Genomic DNA, 24,776 nt, shown 5'->3' with positions numbered 1-24,776 from the left:
ATCACCTGGCTGGAGAGTCGACCGAGGAGTGTGTGTAATTGTTTTTCTGGGGGGGGGGGGACTTGGTATTTAATAGTCTTTTGATTAGAATAAATCAGAGAGCTTTCATCTCATGTGGAGTTTTAAAGGGCAGGCACCTTTCAGCATTTACAGCAGGACTGAGAGTGGGGACCATTTAAACCTATCCACTGTGGATTAGAGCCTGGGGGAGGAAATTGTCTCCAATAGCTTTGACAATGAATCCTACAATGGTGTTATCAATCCATAAATGTTAACTGCAAATAAAAATGAAACACAAGTACCCTAAAAATATACAGAACCTGGAAATGTTAGAGAAAACACTCATATTTTAAACATAAATGCACATCGGGTCTGCTTTGATTATTCTGTAAAATAAACATTTTCATATTGGCGCTTTACTGCAAAAACATTCATGCAGATAATGAAAGGTTTATTGACTTTATCACACGGATACCTGGAGACCCAAACCCAGAGGTATCACTTACTTAATCCTAACACTTCTAACCTGAACCTAACCTGAAGCTAACCTTATCCTAACTTTACACATGTCTTTACCTTTACTTTTTAATTGTTGTGAATGTTTGACATGAAACTGTTCAAATGCTGAAGACAATGCTTAATGTTACAGTGCGGTTTACTTTATCATCAGAAAGTTCAGTAATATAATAAAAGTTAGTATAGCAGATATGGTGAGGTGAATTTACAGTTAATTTAATAGTTTACAAATAAATTACACTATTTTACAACACAGATTCAACATGAAGGCTGTGACTGGCAGAGAAGTGTCATTCATCTTGTAGAGTTTTAACTCAGGGTTTGGTTTTTCTCAACTTTGTTTAAGTTCAGTCTCTGTTTACATGCTCCACTACATATCCAGCACCGAACCACAGCCAGCGGTCAGTCAGTGAAAGGCCGGTGAACACTGGGTCGTTCGGCCGCTACACTTCCTCCTCAGTTGTTGCTCGACACAGAAAATGATAGAAAAGTCTTACCTTCTTCAGGTGGACTCAATGAAATGCTAATGTAGCCACCGTCTGCTAACACCTGCTCCACGTCAACTGGTTGTAAATGTTACAATGCCCCCAAGTGGTCAAAGTGTGAATCGACTAATAATCAAAGGGACCTCCACAAACACCAAGAAAAAAAAGCATCTTTACAAATGTTATCACTCTCATAGTGCAGCCTGGAGATGAAGATGGAGATGGAACAGATGAAAACATTACAAACTGAACTTTGAAGTAAAGATATAGTGCATGGATATAATTATTATTTTCTTATTTCCTCTCCTCTCCCCTCCGTTCCTTTCCTCTTCTGTCCTCTCTGTTCCTTTCCTTCCTCTCCTCTCTGTTCTTTTCCTTTCCTTTCCTCTCCTCTCCATTCCTTTCCTTTCCTCTCCTCTCCATTCCTTTCCTTCCTCTCCTCTCTGTTCTTTTCTTTTCCTTTCCTTCCCTCTCCTCTTCGTTCCTTTCCTTTCCCTTTCTTATCCTCTGTTTCTTTCCTTTCCTCTCCTCTCTGTCCCTTTCTTTTCTTTTCCTCTCTGTTCCTTTCCTCTCCTCTCCATTCTCTTTCCTTTCCTCTGCTCTCCTTTCCTCTGCTCTCCTCTCTGTTCCTTTCCTCTCCCCTCCCCTCCCCTCCCCTCCCCTCCCCTCCCCTCCTCTCCATTCTCTCTTCTCCTTTCCAAGCATTAAATATCTCAACAATAAAAACATGATCTTTTCAACAATTCCAGTGTCCATCACTGAGGAGGCCACAACTGAGCCTGCAGTGTTTAGATGCTGATATGAACAAGATCATACAAACATGTAACATTATATGTTTTTTATTTGTTTTTTGTTCATGTAAATTCCAGTTGAAGACACAGTGTTGCTCAGTGCCTGAGTTTGCATAGGTGTGATAAGAAGGTAAAACATGGCAGCTGACAGACTGTGTTCATATATCTCACACAGAACAGTGTCATTTCTCCAGCAGGCTAATGAACCGCTGTTTTCTCACAGTACCTTTAAATGATGTAACATAGATTGGATTTTCACATAGTCTCCATCAGTAAAGAAGTCTATAATGTTTTGGTCATGAGGAAACTCCCATTAAAAGGTTTAAAAAAAAATCTTTGGGTAAAAGGGTTGAAATCATTTCATTTTACGATGCAGGTTTAACTGAACATGTATGTGTAACTATATGGCTAATTTTTGCTCCTAATATGAAATAAATTTTAAATGTTACTTTGGTCAAAAACGACTTCATCACTGACTGAGGATGCTATAAGACATGCACTGAAGGCCAGATATTCTCCCTGGCCTATTTCAGGAGGGACTGTATGTGACAACCTAATATCTGAGTCAGCACATGTGAGAATACAGCTGGAGATCATCTGCAGGATTCACCACGAGCGACTGGGTGTGTAGAGATGTTTCAAACAAACAGGTGTCACATACGTATAGGATGATGAAGAAGATGTTTTTTTACAGAGTTCATGTCTGAAAACAGCTTGACAGTGACGGGAGACAGAAAGAAAAAGTTAACGAGGGTACCGATAGTCACATTAGGGATTCTTCACCACAAATCTTCTTGGTATCAAACTCTCATGTCCTGTCAGCTTGAAAAGTGAGTATTAGCAGTTTGTGGAAGGAGTCTGTTAAAAGTGCAACCTCACAATAATATAAAATCTCTCAAACAAATCACTAACATTTCCTGCTACACATACGTATCTCTCAGCACAAGCATATACATACAGCATGCATGTAGGGCTTTCACCGGTCCCTGTTAGTCCAGTTCAAATCACATTATTTTCCCACATATACAAAGCTTAAGCACTTCACTATTGGCATCTTTTCTTAATATAAGATATCCCCTTATATCTGATGCTCTTTAAAAGACACCATGTTTAATACATAGGCTACATTGTAAACATTCATTTTCTTCACTTTGAGAATAAATCCAACTGGAGCAGTGTTTCAACACTGCTGACACACGGGGAGCGATTTCACATTTCCAGTGACGTCTGGGAGAATAATGACAAAATAAAACACCTTCCAAAATGGCTGTTTCAAGTGGATACAGATTACATTGTATAACATACTCATTGTGATATGTTCTATAATTAGTTTTTCCCTCATTATACTTCATATAAATATACTTTTATCCACAGATCAAGGGTGTCAAGTATTCATCTTATTCCACATGTTCTTGTCCAGTGGCTAAAAAGACAGTTTGAGGCAGATCCATTACTGGATGCAAGTGGTGGTCCATGATGTCTCCCTGAGATCTTAGTTTAGATTCTAAAAAAAAGAAAAGCAAGTTAGGAGGTTTGCATCAGTGGTGGGACCAAACAAAGTACATTTAGTATATTACTGCCCATGAGTACATTATTCATGAATCTATACTCGTCATGACTCCATGGTATAATAGTTGAGTTCAAAGTCGAGCTCATGTGATGCCATCCAGTTTGAACGTTGTCTTTTTGGTCCTTGTGCCATGACGTACTGCACTCTATTCAAATAGGAGGTCAGAAATCTCAGCTGTGGTAGAGAATGTGCTGCACAGTATGAATGTGTGTGTATGAATAGGAGACTATTTACATTTAGATAAGTTGAGGCGCTTTTCACTTTTCACTTACTCGATTACATATATCAGTATCTGTATATTCTATTCCAAACATTGTGTTACATGTTCACTGTTCTTTATATTATAAAAGTCATCAATAACGTGAAGAGAATTGGTCCACTGATCCAATCAGAGCAGGCAGGTAACATTAGACTCCTTCAATAAGAGCAAAGTGCGCCTGCAGCATCACTGTTGGAAAAAATCTAAAATGGATTAAGCCATAATGATGTTGCATCAGGGAATAAGCTACACTCTACATGTACTTCTACTTTTAATACTTTATAAGTATATTTAAAAGCAAGTACTTACTTACTTTTTCTCAAGTAGAACAATTCATGTGGTACTTTAATTTACAGTATGTTTTTGTCTGTTTATTCGTACTTTTATTTGGTAAAATATTTGAGCACTCTCTCCACCACTGATCTGTATTGATTGACATTAATAAAAAATAGAAACGCCGGATGATTCACCTGTTTGGCTTTTTCTGTCCAGCAGATGGAGCCAAAGCAGCTTTAGTGGAAACCTGCAGGCCTTTCACTTGTTCCTGGATTAAAAAGACAAGTGAGACAATACATGTTTAGTTCATTGAAGAAAAGTTTGCACATGGCTTTAACTGAATAAAATGCTTATAAATAATTCACCACTGATGATCTGTTGACAGGACAAGGGGGTGGAGGTCTGTTGGGAGGGTCCGGTCGGATTTTAGCTACTGCTGAAGGCTGTAAGCGACCTTTAGGATCCTGGGAAGGTACAGATGGAGGTCCTGAAGGTGGCGGAGGAGTCCAGGGTTGTCTCTGCTTGGTCAGCGGTGCAGATTTAAGAGGAGGGGGAGTGTAAGTATGAGGAGAGAGTTGTCTCTGAGGAGAAGACACAGGCGGGATCTGAGGCTCAGACGTCGGCTCTTTCTGATTTGCAGCATGCGCAGGTACAGGAGGAGGCTTCACAGCTGGACGCACAATAGCATGTCTGGGCCGGGTCGAGGAAGACGGGCTTGGACAAGCAGGGGCCTTCGCCTGTGGGAGAATGTGTCTTCTAATTATCAAAAACGCTAGAGAAATACAGTGTGATATGAGTCATCAGAGGCTCCTTTACCAGGTGGTCTGACAGCTGTTTCTTTAGTAAGAACGTCGGGTTGGTGTGGCCGTTCACTTGACAATCAGGATGCAAAGGCTTGGTCTCCACTGGGATGGAACAACTGTTATCAACAAAAACACAGATCCATCATTCAAACTGTAAATACACACAACATGGAGAAAGCAAACACAAGCTGCTTCTTCACTAAATGTATTCATATTACTAAACTGAATTATTCAATGAACTGACGCTGCTTTAAAACAGGAGCTCCTGATAATGTCCAGACAATAAGGTGTAGAGAGTTGACAGCTGGGTCGGCCCACATCGCCAAAATCTCTCAAATCTTGTTATTCCAAATTTTCTACATGTATGACAACTGAGATATTTGTTGTCTTTTGTTTTTTGTAGTTATTCATCTGCCCCATGTTAGCGACTGTGAATTCTCTCCGGACAATATCCTTCTCACAAACAGCACCTCTGGACAATTTCATGAAAATATCTGGACCTCAGTGCATGTCTGAAAGCTGCTTTATAGACATTATGTCTCACACTAAATGCTCCTCTAGTCCTGTGAACACTTTGTTTTCTTTAATTCATCCATTGTTTATTAGATGCAATCGCCCCCTGGTTGCCACTAATTCTGTCACTATTCTCTGGTTGTGTTCCTGACTATGTGAAAAAAGCCTGCATACAGCTAATCTGATCCAGGCTCAATAAATTAAAGCAACTAAACTCTTCTAAAAGACAGTGGTTTCACATCTTATTGTAGCTCTCCCAGATAATTACATACATGAATTCATTCCAGTCTTTCAGAGAGACTATACTTGTTAGAGTTACAAGTGGTTAATAGCAGTTCTCCTTTTATAAGACTTCTCTAAGTATGAAAAATCAACAGTGGTTTGTTGCAATGTACAGATGAGGACATATTTATAGTTTCACGTGGGAAAGTCTAGAAGTGGTTCTCTTCCTACTTGTCTATACAAATAAATGCTCCCACTAGGTGACATAATTCATATTATTTTTATATGTTTTATATTATTTTCATAAGGTTGTGTCTCATTAAAGCCTGAATACCCCACTTGCTTGTCCACTGACATTAAAAACTGGATGTCTGATAACTTCCTTTAGTTAAATCCAGATAAACGTGAGATCCCAACTTTGGGGATCTAAGTTTTCTGTCAGAAACCTATGAGTCCTATCTCATTCCAGCCTCAATGTTGAGCTTCATGAAAGTAAGATGTCTAATCTTGTTTTTATCATTTAAGGAACAACAATCTGTTCATGTCTGAGCTTCAGACAGAGGAACCATCCAACATGCTTTCATTTCCACACATTTAGATTACTGTGTCAGAATCTAGTTATGATGTGTCATATTTGTTTAGACTAAGAGGACAGAGCTTTCGATCAATCTTCCTGATACAAACTTAGAAAAACAGTATTGTCTTTTAAAATCCCCTCTGAGATACCTCTTCTGTTGACAATCTCTTTTAAATATCAAATGTATTTTTATATATTTGTTATTATTATACCTTCTTATTCATGTTTTCATTTTGATTGATTTGCTGCATAACTAAATTTAACTATAACAACATTTTCTTGAGACAAACTTTTAATCTCTGGTTTTGAGAAGGACTGTATAAATAAGCATAATTCATAAATTAATAATAATAATAATACTGATAACAGTAGAAATCATAAACACTTCTGCAGTACATACTTTGGCACCGGGGGTGGCACTGATGTTTTCAGTGGGTGGAGTTTATGTCTGTAGCAGCACCAGAGTCCAACAGCAGCCAAAACCACAAAGAGAACCAGAGGCAGGACGAGCAGGACTGGAAGGAGACTGCCTGATGAAACACGTCATAGAGTCAGGAAGTAGAACGATATGAAATTATCATTAAAATAATAATAATGCAGTGTCTTACTGTGGCTGAGGACAGGTCCACTTTCTACACTCCCACCTGAGCCCTTCTGGTCACACAGAGGAGGAGCCCAGCCACGGTCACAGTGGCAGTTATGGTTGTTGTTACACAGCTGGTGAGAAGACATTAAAATTACAATGTAAATGTTTGCATTCATTCCAGTGACATGCAGGTATCTAATTATTATAATTATTAAAGAAAATAATAATTAAACAGTATGTATGTTGGCTATTTATTAATAAAAAAAGTTTGATTTGTTATAATGTGGTTTGTGCAAAGAAAGAAAATCGAAAAGAGGAAAGGCCCTCTGTATTTATGTAATATTTTTTATATGCAAGGGGCAGATTAATAAAGAGTTTTTCTCCTTTCTGCTCCTTTATTGCTTCATGGAATGTCTACATGTATAAGTATGTTATTTTGGAAAATGAATGAAATAAACTAAACTAATCTAGAAAGACAAACATTTTAGAGGAAATATTGTGTTTTTTATTTCACTACTTATTTACCTGACAGCTAAATTTACTTTGAAGATTAACGCTAACAGTGAAAGGGGCCATCCTGCTGTGGGATGACAACTCCACTCAGTCTGTTGATAACACTTTTTTTTTTTCTACATCGCTGTGTTTCTACTTTTTAGTTAAGTAAAGTATCTTAAACTTGTACCACTGCCAAGGTTCCCATTTTCAGTATAAGCGGGCAGGGAGCCAAACCTCCCCCAACACTCAAGAGGAAATCCACCTCACACTCATAGAAACTCACCCCGTGTCCGTGGCACTTGGCATTGCACTCATCGGCTCGCAGAAATGATGCATTGCGGCACTCTCCATTAAAGCAAATCTGTCGACAGGAGGAGGGTGTGCGGGAGAAAATCGAAGAAGTTTACTTCATGAAAAGCACTTGAGCCACAATGTCAGCAGGTTAAATATGGCTATCTGACAAATAAAAGAAATACTGAGATCAAGAGCGTCCTCTTTGCCACCATACGAGTCTCACCGAGTCGTCTCCACACTTGGTGCCCGTCATGACCAGGCCTGGGTCCAGAGTGTCTCCCTGTACCTCCTCTGCCCCGTGCTTGTACACATGTGTTCCCATACACTGGATTCTCTTGTTGCCCACAGTGACGGTGGTCTCAATGCGAACGGCGTTGTTCTCAATGGGCTTCGAAGCTGAAGTTAAACACTGGATTTTGCCACATTTTGCATCTCTGACAGAAATAATAATAAATTGTTGATGTTGATCAACGTTCAACATAGAAAATAGAGTTAGTATGAACGTGCTGTTGAATATCTTGTTCTTCACCTGTCCTTACAGCTCCTGTATTTCCCGAGCAGATCTTTGCCACAGTTCCCGTACATGTCACCGGCTTCGTTTACCTTCCTAAAACACAGGTCAGGGGCCGGGCAGCCATCTGTGGTGGGGAGAAAGAAAATGCATAGAAACATATTCATATTGCTGAGGACACACTAACCCAGTAACCAAACAATTAATGCACAGTGTGTTGCATGCGACCACCTGAAGGAGACCAGATGGCCTCCCTTACTGTTCTGTGTGGCTCCTGTGGTGCTACAAAGCCTCTCCAGGGAGTGAACATCGTACAATAACAATAATCTGATGTCGCACCCACTGAGGGCTCAGCTCTGACCCAGTCCAGTCTCCCTGACTCAGCTTGCTCAGCAGGTTCATTTACTTTAGTGATAGAATTCATCTTATCTCCAGTGACACTATTTTAATGGTCAAACATTTGCATATATTCCATATTGATCTGCAGAGTTAGGCTACATTTATCTCTTTGATATAATCCCATCATGCCTTTGAGTCCTGGGCTATTTTAGCTTTTCTGAATGCCTTTATATATTAACAATGTTACTGTTGCCAGTATTTGGTATCTTTTTTTGATCATGCCGGCTCCAGTGAGCACAAAGACTCATATTCTCCTTTAGAGGAGATGCTTATTTGTGTTTCTTGGTAAATTGCATCACAAATGTATCATATATATAATATAAATATATAAAATAAATAGCCTATGTTGAATATAAATAGGCACGCCACTGAGACTGCTCCTGCAGAGCTGTGCAAATAACAAGAATACAGAAGAGGCCATGCAAATATATAGCTGCACAATATATATATGTATGTACATGTATATACCTGTAATTAAAGATAAATAACTCATATTACTTCTAAATGGGTATACCTCACAAAATACAATAAAAGTGTGAAGAGAAGAAGTTATTATATTGTATTGTTCCAACCTATGTTCATTTGAAAATATATTAACACAATAATACTGATCTACCGTCCAGCCATTATATGACGAGTCAGATTTGTCTTCTGTAAAACAGGTATGTCCTATATTAATGAGGGTATGTAAGAGTATTAAAAAACATTAGTCTAATCAGGTTGATCCAATAAACTGGTAACTGAGTATATATTCATACATAGAAAGAAAAAGAAGAACAGGTTATAATCAGCCAGTTTACTAACCTCGTCCCCACAGTGACAGACACTGCTGCTCCAGCGTCAGACACATGCCTGTGTAACAGTAGGCCTGACCGCCTGCGCACGACGTTCCATCCACCAGATAGAAATTAGCAGGACAAGACTCTGCTTTCCCATCGCAGTACTCGGGCAGGTCACATGGTCCTGAGGGAGCACGGCACAGCACGCCTGGGCTCTTCAACTAGACGGAGGGAGACGAAAAGGAGAAACACAATAAATAAGAATGGAGAAGAAGAAATTAATCGTAGAACTATAATTCAAGTGCTGCAGTGTTTATCTAGAGGTAAGAATGAGCTCAAGGTTGACAGATTCTTGTGAGACATGATCTTTTGTTTCTCTTTCACAGATTCTCGTTTTACTACCTTGCAGTTATCACAGCAGATGCCATAGGCGCACTCTGCGCCAGCTTTCAGAGTGCAGTTGTTGGCATTACAGCAGGGACTGGTGCACTCCTACACAAAGAAGTGAATCATGAGTCCTGGCAAAAACATACAAGCTAAATAAATACTTCTACACACACACACACACACACACACACACACACACACACACACACACACACACACACACTGACCTCTTCCTCTCCACAGTCACATTCTTCCCCGTCCTCCAGGTAACCATTGCCGCAGCGCTGCCCTCCGTACATGGCTCTGGTGTTGGGCAGGTTAAAGAGACACTTCCCTCCTCCAGAGTTCAGGTAGCTCTTCAGCTCCTTCTCGTTACAACCATTAAACACTCGTGGAAACGGGTGCCTGTGCGATGGAAGAAGCACAAATACAGTATTTAAATACTCACAATATACTTGATTAAATCAAATTTCAAATCCCATGTTCTTCATTCGGAGTTATAACTGTACCCAGTAGCGGCGGCCATGATGCAGCCCCCGTCTTCTGCTCTGGCCTGACAGCAGCCCGTGCTGTCATGACTCATGCCGAAGTTGTGACCCATCTCGTGCGCCATGGTGGCGGCGACGCCAACGGCTGATTCTGAGTGGTCCTTTTGAGGAGAAGAGGCAGAGGTGACTCTCAAACATGACTAATGATAACTACTATTATGTTGTTACCACTTGATGCATGCTGGCATTCAGTCATAACAATATACAATTATTCAAACCTGAACAAAAGAGCCTGACTGTTCTGTAAGTGATTATTGCTACCACAGAGACAAATATTAATTCTATTTTATTTTTGTTTACTCTCGTCTCTCACCGTGTTCACTCCACCAGACTGGTAGTCGGAGCACATGGCTTTGAGAGGAGCCAGCCCGATGATGGTGCCATGAAATGACTTCCCCCTGGAGACAGAAACACTTGCTTGATTAGTTCCACCTGGACCACAGCCCACTGGGATACAACTGGAGATGGTTATCATGGCCTGTAGGCACCACCCCCTCCTCATCATGTATGTTGTACTATTGTAATTAAAGCAGGATACTGATATGGAACCTCACACCCGATTAGGCACAGCCTGGAGGTGTGATTCCTGACCTTCCTACTTCCTGTTTGAGACTGCATTGTGTGAAGAGCGGATCTCGGCAGCTCGCCAGCCGCTTCGTTAGAGGACTGATTGTTGATCGATTTGTGATAACTTTGATAATTTGTGATTGTAAAGAAGTTTGACCACAGTCCTGGAGACTGGGACAGGTTTGTATTTAGATACTGTGCTCACATACTGTAAATAGATTTCTATATAGACACACTAGGAAGAGGGGTGCAGTTATGGATGCCTTTTTGTAGAATATCACCTCATTGTTTTTAGACGGTAGATTTGGAATTCAAAGAGTCCTGTGTTTGTTCTTTTTATTTCTTTGTTTTAAATAGCATCCACTCGCCCTGTTCCCCTCATATAGTTAAATCCCTACTTCACTACGAATCACTTCTGCACTACTACAGTATTTAACAAATACCTTTATTTAACCACCAACATCTGGTTGTATCTTATATTTTATCTCGCCATTTATCTACCCCCCCCCCCCGCAGACTGGGTCGTAACACACAAAGCTGTGCCCTAAAGGACAGGGGGCTTAGTGGGAGACATCGGTGGGAGGGGGAAAGACTGATAAATGGGAAGACAAGAGCGAAAGAGTGAGAGACACTGACGTGATGAGCTGAGCGTTGTCATTGGGGAGCATGCGGAGCTGCTTCCGTCTCCAGGACAGGAACGCTGCCAGAGTGCTGTGTGGGTTGTCCGACACGCTGATCATGTCCTGGCTGGTCCACACCTCCAGACCAATTAATGCCACACGGATGTTTAAAGCCTTGTAGTACTGAATGTGTAGAGAGACAAACAGGAAGAGTGGGAGTCTTACTCATCGTTACTGAATATAGGTGTGGTTTTCTCACTTCTCATCAGGCTTTACCTTGTCGACCAAGTTAGCGGCTTCCAGCAATTTCAGTTTGGTCTTCTCGAGATTACTACCATGCTTCTCAAACTGCAAAAGAGATTAACCACATGGTTCACTGAAACGGAAGGACCCACCTACACACACTCAAATGTATTCTTACATGCTCGCAAACCTCAAAAGGGAGGTTTCACACTTCCAATAACAAACATGAAATGAATCAGAGCTTAATTTTTACTTGATCTATTAATATCTTTACCGCTAAATATATTCTAAATAAGCTGGTAGTTAAAATCTACCCCCAAATTTAACAAAATGATAAAAAACTATTCAGTCTGGTTAAAATTGACCACATATAAGCATATCCACCTTTGTTTCCTCACCTCAGCCTTGTCTGCCACGATCAGCAGCTCTACATACTTCATGTTTTGACTCAATTCCCTTTTCTCCTGGAAATTCAATGCAGAACATGAGCTGGACACATTTTCATGATTTGTAGGAAATTTGTGATAGTATGTAAAAACATTTCAGGCCTATGATCACTGCCCGTCCTGTCCGAACTCACCCTCTTGCTCCGTGGTGACATCATTCCATGGATGAAGTCATCAAGCCGTTCCTCCGGCTTGTCCTTATCACCATGGTGATGCAGGCAGCTTCCCCTGGGCAGATGGAGATTCTCGGCTCTGATCACGGCGTGCTGCAGGGCGTCCGTGGAGACAGGAAGAGGCTCTATCAGGTAGCTGACGCTTGTGTTCAGAGAAATAAGTCCCCTGGGGTAAAAGATAAAAAAGTCACATCGTTGGTGGTTCCATCCAATCACAGCTGCAGGAAATCAATGTGGATCAATGTTATTGTTGCTTTTCTATTAGCATGTTGTGGCTAAAAACACAGTTTCTCTCTAATAACCCTAGTGCTTTTAAATGTTGAAACATACTATCACATGTAGTTTCCAGTTTCATTTTAACAATTCATTCATGGTTGCAAGACAGATAAAATATTTTTTTTATTTGGCTTTGGTGGTTTTATGAATGGGTGCAGGGTGGAGCAGAGAATTGTGAATCTCATGTGATTTACTTGTGTATATAAATAAGATCTGCTGGGACATACAGAGCGATACGCAATCCACAAAATCACTCATGAGTGCAGATGCTTAATACACAAGCACACAAGCAGCAGGTCAGACAGCTGTAAGAAACATCTGGAGAGGTCAGACGCCCACATGTCAACGTCCCTCTTTGCTGTGTTTGCATTTCTCCAGAGAATGTGCATCAGCAAAGAAGAGATATTAATCCTCTTGTCCTCCAGATGCAGAGCGATGAACCCAAAGAAAAACACAAACATATGGCTACGATTTCTGTCAGCACTTGCCAGTTCCTCCTCCCTGAGTGTCTCTCCAGGAGAAAACACAGGATCTCCACACTGAGCTGGACTCAGTGAACCAGCTCTGCAGCCACTGACCTACTAACCCACTGGAGTTCTTAGGACACAACTGCTTCCTGGCTGTCACCTGATCTATTCAACCAATGTCTGACAACAGGTTTTGTAGGTGATGGATACAGGTTCTTTTCTTTATTAGTTTCTGAAGTCATGTACACAAACATGATTACAGCACTTGTGATTTAGAGATACTTTAATACTACCGACTTTGATTAGTGGAATGTGTGGTTGGACTTGTTGCTGATATGCTGTTGGATCAACACACATAATGCTATAATATTATTAAATGACTGATAAAGCAACATTTTATTTGAGAAATAACAAAAATATTTGATATCTATGCAGTATGGACCCTAATCTTACTTTTCTATCAGCTGATATGAGCCTTTCACTGACAAATCACATGAGTGGATTTGCTGATTTGCACCAATATGAAAACTTACAGAAAATTGGGAGATGGAGACGCATCATCCTACTTTATATACAGTCACAGGGTGCACATGTTTAAAAAGATTAATCGCAAAACTTTTTTCTGCCCAATTCTGTCTGCATCACCCACCTTCCTATTATTAATACAGCCTTCTCCTGCCTTCACTTCCTGCAGTTTTTTTTGTCTCCTAAAGAAACGGAGGCCTCTTCCCTGCCCTTAACTGAGGGAGCTGTCTTCATGAATATGTATGCCTCTAGGACCAACTCTAAATATTAAAAGACTTTATGCGTGCATGCAGCTTCTGGTGGTGTTTTACTTACCTGAGACCTGAGCATGTGCTAACAGCAACGCTGGATCCTTCAAAGCCCTGAACCACCCCGTGATAGAAACAGTGTCCCTGGGAGACAGAAACAATCACAGCTCAACACACAGCACTCTTTGCGGAGAAATAAAGTGACACAGCTAACACAGCAGAGGGCCTGGTTATGTTAGCAAAAATGGGAACAATTTATGTCCATACATCATTGTATTTGATCAGCATCTCCCTTCTATGATTTACAACTCCTGTCTGCAGTTTGAGAACATCAAACTGTCTGACAGACTTACAGCGTTGGCAGGAGTGGAGGACTTGCGGGCTCCGTCAGGGGTGTACCATATTTCCTGATATCCGCGGGCCAACAGCTGCCTGGTGAAAGACGACACACAAACCCATGGACAATTTGCAAGAGAAAAGATGTAGTGTCAGACATTCAATCTCCTGAAACAGCTACAAAATGGGGAGTAATGGTGAAAAATAGTGTAAAAAGGTGCAGGACACAGAGGAGGTAGAGGGAGACTGATTTTCCCCAGCAGCCCACAGCTCATAAAACATTCATTCTGCTGTAGGAACACAGACAGCTTTAAAGATTTAGATCCTCTCAGAGATACACATTAAAAGGAATGTGGGAAAAGTGTTTTGGCTCAAACTAAATCCACATATACCTTTTCAAATGACCCTTTTTTGCTCTCTGAAGAGCTGAAGGAGGAGATGGACACATACACTGTGAGAGGCAGAATTTGTCTGAAAGAGCTATTGAGTAGTATCCTCCTTTTCTCTATAATACTGAGATTTATCCACTCGTATACAATACAGGCTGTAAGGGGCTTTCTGAAAATCAGTTACACACACACACACATCATGAGAAACATTAATTCCTTGTGTGTGTGTGTGTGTTTGTGACTGAGTGGGTGTCCTTGGACTCTCAGTCTGTTTCTGTCAAACCTACCGGTCCAATATTTACATCTAGAACAGATGCTTGTTTTCCTGTCTCTCTCTATCCTTCCCATTCTGCTTCAATCCATTCATCCTGTTTTCATTCATAAACTCTGTCTGCCCCACAGCTGGTTTCCTTTTGCTCCGCGTCTTTAAATCTCCTCTCATCTCTCCTCCCAACGTCTGACCTCAGATCGATCAAACAGACTGTCTCTGCTGTGAATTCCAGCAGCAGGGAAATGTACGTGCTCAACCTGCTAAAGCTGATTGAAAGAGGGGATCTGATTAATTATCTCAAACAAAAATACATCAAACCCATAATCCCCCCACTCTACGGAAGAGAATGAAAGGAAGATGTTTTTTCTTTCCATTTTGCGTTTCAAGAATAAAGTCTAAATGTCCAGAAAAAAGTTGAAATGTCGAGAATAATTTGGAAGGTCAAGAAAAAGTCTGAATGTAGGGAATACATTTGAAATGTGAAGAATAACTTTGTAAGGGCGACAAAAAGTAAAAATTTCAAGAATTAAATTGGAATGATGAGAAAAACCTGAAATTTCAAGATTAAAGTATAAAAATATATCAAACTAGTAGTATTTGATATATTTTGAAGAGATTCTGTTCAGAGGGAGAAACCACACAAGCTTGAAAGATAGAAACTGGTGGCTCACACACTTATCAGTTGTTGCTGTTACAGATCTGATGAACCAGAAGAGACTTGATACTCAACAGTTTCAACTTTATCCTCAAAATGGAAAAGAAAAATCTTTCTCTCTAATTTTTTGTCTTATGACCCTGATTTTCTTCCATACCACAAGGATTAGTCCAACTAGCATTTTTATTATTCATCGTGTGCCATCATTTACTTTTCATCCTTACTAGCTTGTGGTTAATAGATCTCAAAATTAACAATGAATCCCTTGAGCAGTGCACTGGATAGTTAGATAAGAAAAAAAGTACAATTCTTACATCTGTACAGTAAGTTTTAAAATATAATTATTGTATCAAATGTAGGGAAAAATTTAAATTGGAATTAATAAGATCAGTTTTTTTCCGTGAGTTGTAAATAACTGTGACCTTCTGTAATGATCAAACAAGGATCAGTTCATGAGATTTACCAGTGCTGGTAAATGTAGTAGATGTATTTTGTTACTGTGACAGAACCAGGTCAGAGCTTCACCTCTGTTTTCAGCTTTTATGCTAAGCTAAGCTATGTCAATTATAATTACAGGCTGTAGTTTCACATTCAGACTTGAAAGTGTTATCAATTCTCATCTGACTCGCAGCAAGAAAGTCATTAAGCCATTCATTTCCAGAAAACGTCAGACCGCTTCTTTAAAAGGATGATGAAGACGAGTGAAGGGAAGATGGGGGATTTTTCTTTTGTCCTCCCGGACGCCCTGAAGGAGACAAGCCTCTTGAGACAATAAATGCCTGTTGATGCAATCAGTGACAAAGCAAGTCAGAGACAGAGAAGGCCTGCTTCACCCTTTAACAGATTGCCACTCTGAGGTTCTGAGAGAGAGTGTGTGTGTGTGTGTGTGTGTGTGTGTGTGTGTGTGTGTAGGGGGGGCTTAAAAATGATTGCTCAGTGATAATGTATCCGGCTGATGTCACCCTAAACGGGGTAACTAAGGCTGTGTTGTGATTTGACCCTTTGACCTCATTTATATCTGGACGTCGTCTAGGTTTCCTGCTTCATATTCCCATCATGTCCTCCTGTCGTCTCTGTGACCGTCTCTGTCGCCACATGTCATAATTATAGACAATCACTTCTTCCTCGAGGAAACACACACTTCTCTCCTCCATTCTCCACTTTTCTCACATGCCGGCCAGCAGCTGCATTTGTGAGTTAAACTATTAGTATTAATCCTCAGGGTTAACATAGTGCATGTATACTAGTGACCGGTTATATGACCTTCCACTTTGTGACATGGAGACACAACATGCCATCAACAAAGCTACAGCCACATGTAAAGGATAATACCAGCTTCATCTTAAGGCTTTTTTAAAATGTGTCCATGAATTTTGATGAAATGTTCAAACCTCACTATGTATTTGCCACAGGCTGACATGCTGTGGTCATTGTTTAATTGTAGTTGAACTGGTGAGGAAATAAAAGGTGAAATAATTATCATCCAGCTTAAAGAGACAAAATAACCAAAACTTGCCGGTGTGTTCAAACTATTGAATGAAATTTTTGCCTCATCACTTTCTTCATAAGTATAACATGTCCCCAAGTTTCTACGTCTTAATGTCGTATTCTGCAATTAGGGTGCCGTCAAACACAGCTCAGCACCGTCTCAGTGACAAAATGAAATAGTTCACATAAAAGAACAATTTAAAGTGGTATGTATTAGAGCCCGACATCTCGGAAAGCTCTGATATGAGCCTTTCACAGGCATCAAGGTTCATATTTGCTAATATTTGCTAATATGCACTAATATCAACTTTTATATTACAGAATAAACAATGTAGAAAAAATATATATGCAATGGATCCACTCTAGGCTACATGGTAAAGCTAATCTGTATCATAAATGCATCATTGGTTGTAGTGTGATGGCCGGGTAAAAAAGTTGTACTGTTACAAATTCATGCATGTGTGCTTCTGAATGCAGGATGATCAATAAGATCGAACGAGAGAATTCATTGGGAGGAGAATGACTGTCTACAATAAAAAAGTTGGGCGTTATATACATAACCCAAATATATTCAGTTTTCTGCACATTACAAAGTTTTGCAGCAAATCCTGACATTTCAAGATTTTTACTTGAAAAATTATTTTAAAAATGAATTGCTTTATCAGCTGATTGTTTGAGCTGCTCATTTCTACATCTGTCTCTGATTTCTAAAAGACTGAACTCAGTTCTGACTGGATGAGCAACCAGTTGCATAAACCTAAAAGCAGTAACTTCAGGCTTTGAATTCACCAGTATAAAACTCTTGGAATACCCCAACCCCATATGCCTTATTTTATTGTGGTAAATGCCGTCACTGCTTTCAAATGAAGACTGTAAAAACGTCTATGTGATGTCAGGAGCCCTCCACAGAGTTTGGACGTCCTCCAGCATCCAGACAGATGCTGTGATTGAGCAGTGGAATAGTGGCAGAACCTCGACTATCTGGCAGCAAGGCTGAGACAAAGGCCTGGTTCAGCCTCAGGAGGAGAAAGACGGGGTGGGGGAGTAATGCTAATGTACTTGGGGGAGATAGTGAAGCGGGGAGAGAGGAGATGTGGGGTAATGCATTATAGGGTCAGTGGGTCGCATTCTCTCATGGTATCAGATGACATCACTGCACATGAGAGGAGGGAGGGTGAAGGCTGACGCAAAGTCAAAGTAGCACTCAGCAGTGGATGATTAAGAGGCTTTTATTGCACAGGAAGGCCAATGTTCTGTTGTGTGAAGGCCTGTGTGTGAGACTGTTTCCCCAACACACACACACACACCCCACACACACACCCCACACACACACCCCACACACACCCACACACTTGAGGTCTGGATTTAGATATCTGAGCAGACAGGGCCGCACCACCGTGAGACTAAACACAGACACAAGGGAAACAAGGAGAAGCGAAGGCATCCCTTGCCCTGTGCTGCCTTGACCTGCAATCCATCAGGTCTGAGCATCGAAGCGTGTTTATGTTCTTTCGGGGTGCTGTGTGTGTACGTGTGTCGTGTGTGTTTGTGTCTGTGTGTGTGGTCACAGTCTCACACACCCTGACCTGCAGGGAGTGCATGGGAGATGTATATTTGTGCTATAGAGCCCTGGGGAATATCAGATAGGGTGAGGGAGGTAAAAAAAAGAGAAAATGAATAGGGTGATCATTTTAGGCGAGGAGAGGAGAGGAGAGGAGAGGAGAGGAGAGGAGAGGAGAGGAGAGGAGAGGAGAGGAGAGGAGAGGAGAGGAGGATCAATGATGTGTTCATCTCCCAAGAGAATGCTTTAATTTGGGTTCGTGCTCTTAAGGGAGTGCAGGAAGGGCGTGAAAGAGAGGAACAGAGAAAGTCAAACAGAGGAGGAAGTGAGAAAATCCACAATATTCATATCTCACACCAAAACTGCCCCCAACTGTCCTCACGTTAATTTCTTTCCATTACTTTCCTGCCCTCAACCCCTTCTCCTCTGCTCCATCACTCATTTTCTTCCACAGTTTCTTCCTCTCGCTGTGTTTTTCCATCTCCGTTTCCTGCTCCCTGAGTCAGCACGCCTGGCTCATAACCAAATCAACCCTCTGCCGGGCGCACCACGGCCTCTCATCAAGATAAAAGCTCAGGCAGACACACACAGACACCGGCACTGATGCAAACCACATAAAGACCCATGTACACACTGAGAAACGTACATTTACAAGCATGACAGGGGGATTCCAGCCACCACGCGCTCGGCTAACCACAACAATTCACAGCTATGTCTTCCTCTGTGCTCTGATGAAGTGATATATTAAGTGAGGAGCAGATGAGGTGGAAGAAAAAGAGAGAGAGTGGGAAAAAAGGATGTTAATGCAGCAGGGGGATAAACAGAGAGATGAGATCAAGAGCATCTCACAGCTAATTTGGGTTGTCTCTTATCTGCTGACTGTCAAAGTGTAGCTGCAACAGGGGCAATGAGGACACGAGGAAGTAGCCAGGGCACAGAGATAGACACTGGCAGCATTTTCTCTGGCTTCTCTCCAAACTCAGACATTGATCTTCTCAGACATTAACTGCTTTCTTGACATGTCTCCAAATTAGAACAACAGAGGACAGAGCAAAACACAGTATGGGAATCTCTGTTTAGGTCTGGAGAGAGGGGGAAACACAGGGTGGATGAGGGGATACATCTCAGACTAAATACGAATACCGTAAATGTGTTTTGTGCGGTCTTCTCTTATTAAAATTACAAGTTGGTTAAACATAAAATTGTCATGCTTACGCAAGGTGGATAAAGAACTGATGTGCCTCTGATGTTTTACTCATAATTAATTACTTCAATTGTATTTAGCTGGTGTTTTTTAACATTAACATTTTAAACTTTTATGTTTAAGGAACAATATTTGTAATAATGTAAAATAGAATGGCACGCTATTGTCTAAAAAAACACAGTCATTGTGCCACTCCCCTCTTTTAATTTGTCATATCTAAAGCTTTGACGAACAAAGCTACGATTCCAAAATCACATGAACATGCACTGTCTGTCAACTGCTAAAAGCCGACTATTCTGTGACTCGCTTGTTAACTTCTGGTTATCGAGCACAGGCTCTCACTGTTAAGTCATTTTCAGACTTGACCTCTGGGTAAAATCTAGAGAATCGGCTCTAGATTTCCCCCACAGTTTGCCTTTCACACATGCACAACACAGTGGGAGGTTCTCTGCATAGACACATTCATAACAGCATCAAATCCTCCGGGTTATTCAAGTGAGAGGACGAGCAGGCAGAGGCAGGAAGTGACATATTAACTCCGCTGCGTGGATCAAGTGATTTTGTTGACAGCACTCCGACACCATTCATTCAGTCTAAATGAAATGATTGGTCGTGTTTATGCATTCCTGTGAGGGTCACACACACCAGCTTTTTTTTTTTCGGGACATGAAGAGGATTGTAATAAAAAAGATAAAAACAAATGACCAACCCCACCTTGAACTGTGCAATGTATGAACACTAAAGAAAAGTCAGTGTGCATGTGAATGTTCCAGGTCAATAAAGCTCTCAGACAAGCTACATTAATGAATCAATACACAGAATGTGTTTCAAAGTCAGTTTTTACCTTGAAATGCTTTACTTTATTTCACATGCTTTATTTGCAAAAATAACCCTGAATCACTTTAGCAATGATTCTATTTATTTTTACACCAGTTCACTGCAATGCACAAAGTGTGAAGAAATGTGCAGCTTTCATCAGGGAACAGTTGAGAAGTTGCACAAGAATGATTTCAAAATGTTCTCAGTAAAGGTATTAATTTTTTTTCCCCCTGCTGCATAACAGTTCCTCTCTCTTTGTGTCATCATCCATGGTTATTGTCTTGAATACACTGACACGTCGCTATCTAAGTTTGAACAACTGTTAAAGTTTTATCAACTCCTTCAATTCTCATCCCTCTCTTAACCTCACATACAGAGAAAAACACTGTGTGATTGATGAAGATTCCTGACCCAGGAGGGAATCTGACAGTGTGACCACCTGCTGGGGAGGGAGAGCAGCGGGGGGTTAAATCCCTGAGGGGACGTCCGCTCAGACACAGCGGAGTCATGGTTTGTTAATGTGAGTGCCTGTGAATGACTGACAGAGAGCGCATATATCCGATGGTAAAAAACTGACTTTATATTTCTAGAGCTTCATAAAAGCTTCCCGTTCCACTTGAGCGCTGGCTCGGATCCAGGCGTGATAAACCGGAGCTCTGTGTCGTCACCTCTGACATCTCCAGAGCTGCGGCCCTCCCTGCTCTCCCACTTGTGCAGTGATCACACTCTCCATTATAAACTCAGATACACTGCTCACTTCCTATCACCATCCCCATTGTTACTGGACAGGAACCGCTCCATCAGATTATAGTACTTTAGGTGCAGAGGTGCAATCTTACTTCCTGTTTGCCCAAGGCACACAGATCGGGTGTCAAGCCTCTGTCGTCCAAAACCATCATGCTCCTTTTCCTCCCTTGTTCCCCATCTCTGCACCCACAGGGGTATTGACCTTATAAATGTTTATGTGATAGCTAACATCTGGTCAAATCAATGCTGGGGCGCCCTGTGCATGTGTGCAGATACAAATACTGATGCTATAACTTGATTTAATGATAATAATTTGGTGCGGGCGACCACGTAGTGTAAAGTCTGAGAAAAAAGCCATTGCTGTGAGGCATTCAACATGTAACACCAAATGGACAAAATAAAAGTGAAATCACTCACTGGTTTTTCTCCAGGAGTAGTCTGAGCTCCTGGCCCTCGGCGGAGATCAGAACCTGTGTCTCTTCAGGATGCTGGAATAATAATAATTATAATAATAAGAAGCACTTTTTTTAACAGAGCGACAAAGGGCTTCACAAAAGTATAAAACAGCAATAACTATTCAAATAAATGCAAATAAAATAAGTAAAACTTCACCCAGAGATGAAACACCTTAAAAAGATTTAAAGGCAGTAACATTTATAACATTTCTGATCTCAGCTCCAGGGACCTTCAGTCAACACTCGGGCTCTGGGAACAACCAGAAGACGATCAGCTCATATAAAGTGGCGTAAAGGTGCATGAGGAGGTAATAAATCCTTGATTTACACAGGAGCTTTAAAAGTCAGGAAAAATATCTAAAACTCAATGCAGCGAGGCTGGAACCAGTGTTACATGGTCACATTTCCTTCATCCAGCAGCATGTGGTGCCAACTGAAGGCATTACCTGTATTGAGAGCATTGCAAAAATCTAGCCGGGGAAAGGCAAGGACAACCCTGTGTAAGTCCTCAGAAGTTAAGAAAATTAAATCTTTGAACTGAACTTGATATGGAAAAAAAATATTTCTTTACTTCATCCTCAAAACAAAGAACAGAAATCCATGTAACCCCAGATTTCTTGCAGCTAGTTTAATGTTTTGTGTAATATGGCTACAACAGAGAAATGTGTGTGTCGAACATGAAAACTTCTTTTGTTGTCACAAAGTTTGAGGAGGTTTTGAGAAATAATTTAAATCAGAAGCAATAAATTGTGTTAAACTACTGGGATTGGTGGACTGTTATGAAATGTATAACTGTGTGTCATCAGCAAATCATGATATTTTGCATTATCGCTTTGTGTTTCACCTTCGACTATGAAATTCGGTAGAATCAGACAAAAGCCTGAGATCTACAAAAAGTCGCTGGGAACCATCACCTAATACCAACAGGAAGTCTACCATTTTGATTTTAATGTGGAGCTTTCTCAAATTGTTGCCATTTGGAGGGGTCGTAAAGAGGGGCCTTAAACAAACTCCTCCAAGAGAATAAATCAGGTTGACTTCATATTTGCTCAGACTAATCCTACGACCTTGTGCTAAATTGTGAGGCATTTTTTACCTTTGTCAAACGTCTGTGGCAAAAAATGTTATGCTTCGCCATGAAAAAGTAAGTTGTTGTCATTTTTGTATAAATTGTAAAATCTTCCCCAAATGTCACATGCTTGATAAAAGTCAATCAACATACCAATATTTCAGTTATAGTGATAGCTCCAGTCACTGGCAACAGGAAATGACATCTTTTTTTTAAATAGATTTAAATGTGCTTCTGTATGTTTTTAACCATTTTTAATCATTTTATAAGTGAAATGGGCAGAGAGAGGTTTCTTACCTGATTGTTGGCAGAGCTGCTGTGAGTGTGAGGATGCAGCCATTTAGGATAAGTAATCTCATAACTCTGTACATGCTGGAGGATCCTCTTCTGTGAATCCTGCTCATTCAACCCTGATGGAAAACAAAAAAACATGAAGAATGACCATGACCCAATTCACTGACCTTATAATATAATTGAATTGAATATCCAGTTGTGCATTGGATGCATTTAGTTAAATTAAAGTCAAATTAAATCAACACTTGCGTTTGTAGTTTTGTTACAAACAAACACGTGGAGGTAGATTGGATTTTGACGTGGAAACAGATTCCAGTGCAGCCGATCATGTGCGTATTGTTGCACGACATGTTCACAGATATCACATTTAAGTCTTCCGGTTCGAACAGTCCCACTCACCATCACAGACAGCTCCTGTACATGCAGCTGCACAGACAACTGCGAGGAACAGACACAGACAGGACCGAACAGCACCGACAGCAGCGGGACTCATTGTCATCACACACAGTGGATCCAGCCCGAGACATTCGTGTTCGCAGGAGAGAATGATGATGATGATGAAAAGAAGAAGGAGACTGAGAGGTCTCACATCAGAGGGAGGAGACGCTGCCGGGGAGACATGGAGATGATCGTCTGAATGAGATGCTGCTGCTGCGCTCTCTCTCTCTCTCTCTCTCTCTCTCTCACACACACACACACACAAACACACACACACGTCTCTCTGTCTCAGTCCCGCCCCTTTACCAAAGACACACGCACACAAACAGATAGGATGACACGGCGCGCGAGCGAGCAACGCTAACATCATACTATTAGAGAGGAAATGAGAGAGAGGGGGCGCTGTTGGGGATTTTGCCTAATGTAATGTTTATTAGATATCTTAAAATGTACCTAATCTATCTATCTATCTATCTATCTATCTATCTATCTATCTATCTATCTATCCATCCATCCATCCATCTATGTATCTAATATGAGTTGTTTGCTTAATTTAATTGATCCATTTATCTAAACAGGGACTGATACAAGTATCTGAAAATTTAAAAAATACAATTATTTTCTGAAATCTGGGCTATATGTATATATTTTTATTCTGTCCTTTTATTGATTTGATGTATTTCTTGTTGTGACGCATAACTGTTTAAAAAAAATGCCATGAAGATAAAGTTTTTGTTTTTAATATTATTATGATTATTTAATTGCTACTTCAGCAATCCAGTATGCCACGTCTATCAAGTCCAGGAAGTAAAACCCAAAAAAACAATAGTACAATTTTTTTTAATACAATTTTAAGTTACGAGTAAAAGAAGCGAAGCACCCAATATGTTGGATCCTACATTTCCCATAATGCAACTAATGGCATCTCTTTGGTTAAAAGCAGGGACTGTATATAAAGATGGCTGACGTGACAAAGGCCAAAGCGTATCAATCACCACCTGGTGGCTGACTGCGGTATAAGTCATAAATCATACTCTATGTTAGTGGAAGGGACATGGACCAAACTAAAAAGTGCACGTCAGGTACTTCTTATCACACTGATGTTTGATCGAGTGTTAATTTTTTCAGTATGTTTCCAGTTAGTTATTTGATGCTATAAAAACAAGGTGAAACATCATGATTGACAGCTGAGATTGACTCACAATTGGTTGAGGGTGTGCATTGACCAGACCTCGCAACCAGTGTTCCACCCAATCGCTACTGCTCCGACCCTGACTCCATATGTTTCCAAATGTTGATGGCAGCTTTCACATATAGGATATTGTGGCTTCATTTCTGGATAGTGGGAGGAGGTGAAGACTCCTCATCCATTTTATACACGATCCTTTGTTTGAACGCGTTATATTAAAGCTTGCAGTTTCTAGCTGGGAGAAGGTGGTGCTCATGATCTCTTACTTAGTTTGCAACACAAGAA

The 24,776-nt window shown here is 40.7% G+C and overlaps 1 protein-coding gene across 2 annotated transcripts; it reads right to left on the bottom strand.

Moving 5' to 3' along the window:
* Positions 1 to 1,824: 1,824 nt before the first annotated feature.
* Positions 1,825 to 24,618, bottom strand: adam19b (ADAM metallopeptidase domain 19b). 2 transcript variants are annotated; one of them, XM_069532191.1, is made up of 24 exons: positions 24,505 to 24,618; positions 23,264 to 23,470; positions 22,868 to 22,980; positions 21,464 to 21,534; positions 13,930 to 14,008; positions 13,644 to 13,720; positions 12,022 to 12,226; positions 11,840 to 11,905; positions 11,475 to 11,546; positions 11,215 to 11,381; positions 10,325 to 10,409; positions 9,973 to 10,112; positions 9,691 to 9,868; positions 9,479 to 9,568; positions 9,102 to 9,297; positions 7,917 to 8,025; positions 7,611 to 7,821; positions 7,377 to 7,454; positions 6,621 to 6,729; positions 6,413 to 6,542; positions 4,714 to 4,816; positions 4,263 to 4,634; positions 4,092 to 4,165; positions 1,825 to 3,296 (listed from the first exon to the last, which is right to left on the bottom strand). In XM_069532191.1, the coding sequence occupies exons 2-24, from the start codon at positions 23,361 to 23,363 to the stop codon at positions 3,290 to 3,292; spliced, it is 2,832 nt and encodes a 943-aa protein (XP_069388292.1). In that variant the 5' UTR covers positions 23,364 to 23,470; positions 24,505 to 24,618; the 3' UTR covers positions 1,825 to 3,289. The 2 variants fall into 2 exon arrangements, with proteins under 2 accessions (XP_069388292.1, XP_019941892.2); XM_020086333.2 differs by lacking the exon at positions 24,505 to 24,618 and having other exon boundaries at positions 23,264 to 23,538.
* Positions 24,619 to 24,776: the final 158 nt, after the last annotated feature.

Source organism: Paralichthys olivaceus, chromosome 9 (assembly GCF_024713975.1).
Source record: "Paralichthys olivaceus isolate ysfri-2021 chromosome 9, ASM2471397v2, whole genome shotgun sequence".
Lineage (NCBI taxonomy): Eukaryota > Metazoa > Chordata > Actinopteri > Pleuronectiformes > Paralichthyidae > Paralichthys > Paralichthys olivaceus.
Note: the sequence above shows the minus strand (reverse complement) of the source record. Positions and strands in the feature narration are given on the sequence as shown.

Coding starts and splice junctions, on each gene's coding strand:
- adam19b (XM_069532191.1), bottom strand. CDS start 23,363: ATGACAATGAGTCCCGCTGCTGTCGGTGCTGTTCGGTCCTGTCTGTGT. Junction 13,721..13,929: donor CCTCCACTCCTGCCAACGCT/GTAAGTCTGTCA, acceptor TCTGTCTCCCAG/GGACACTGTTTCTATCACGG. Junction 7,455..7,610: donor CCAAGTGTGGAGACGACTCG/GTGAGACTCGTA, acceptor TCCTGTCGACAG/ATTTGCTTTAATGGAGAGTG.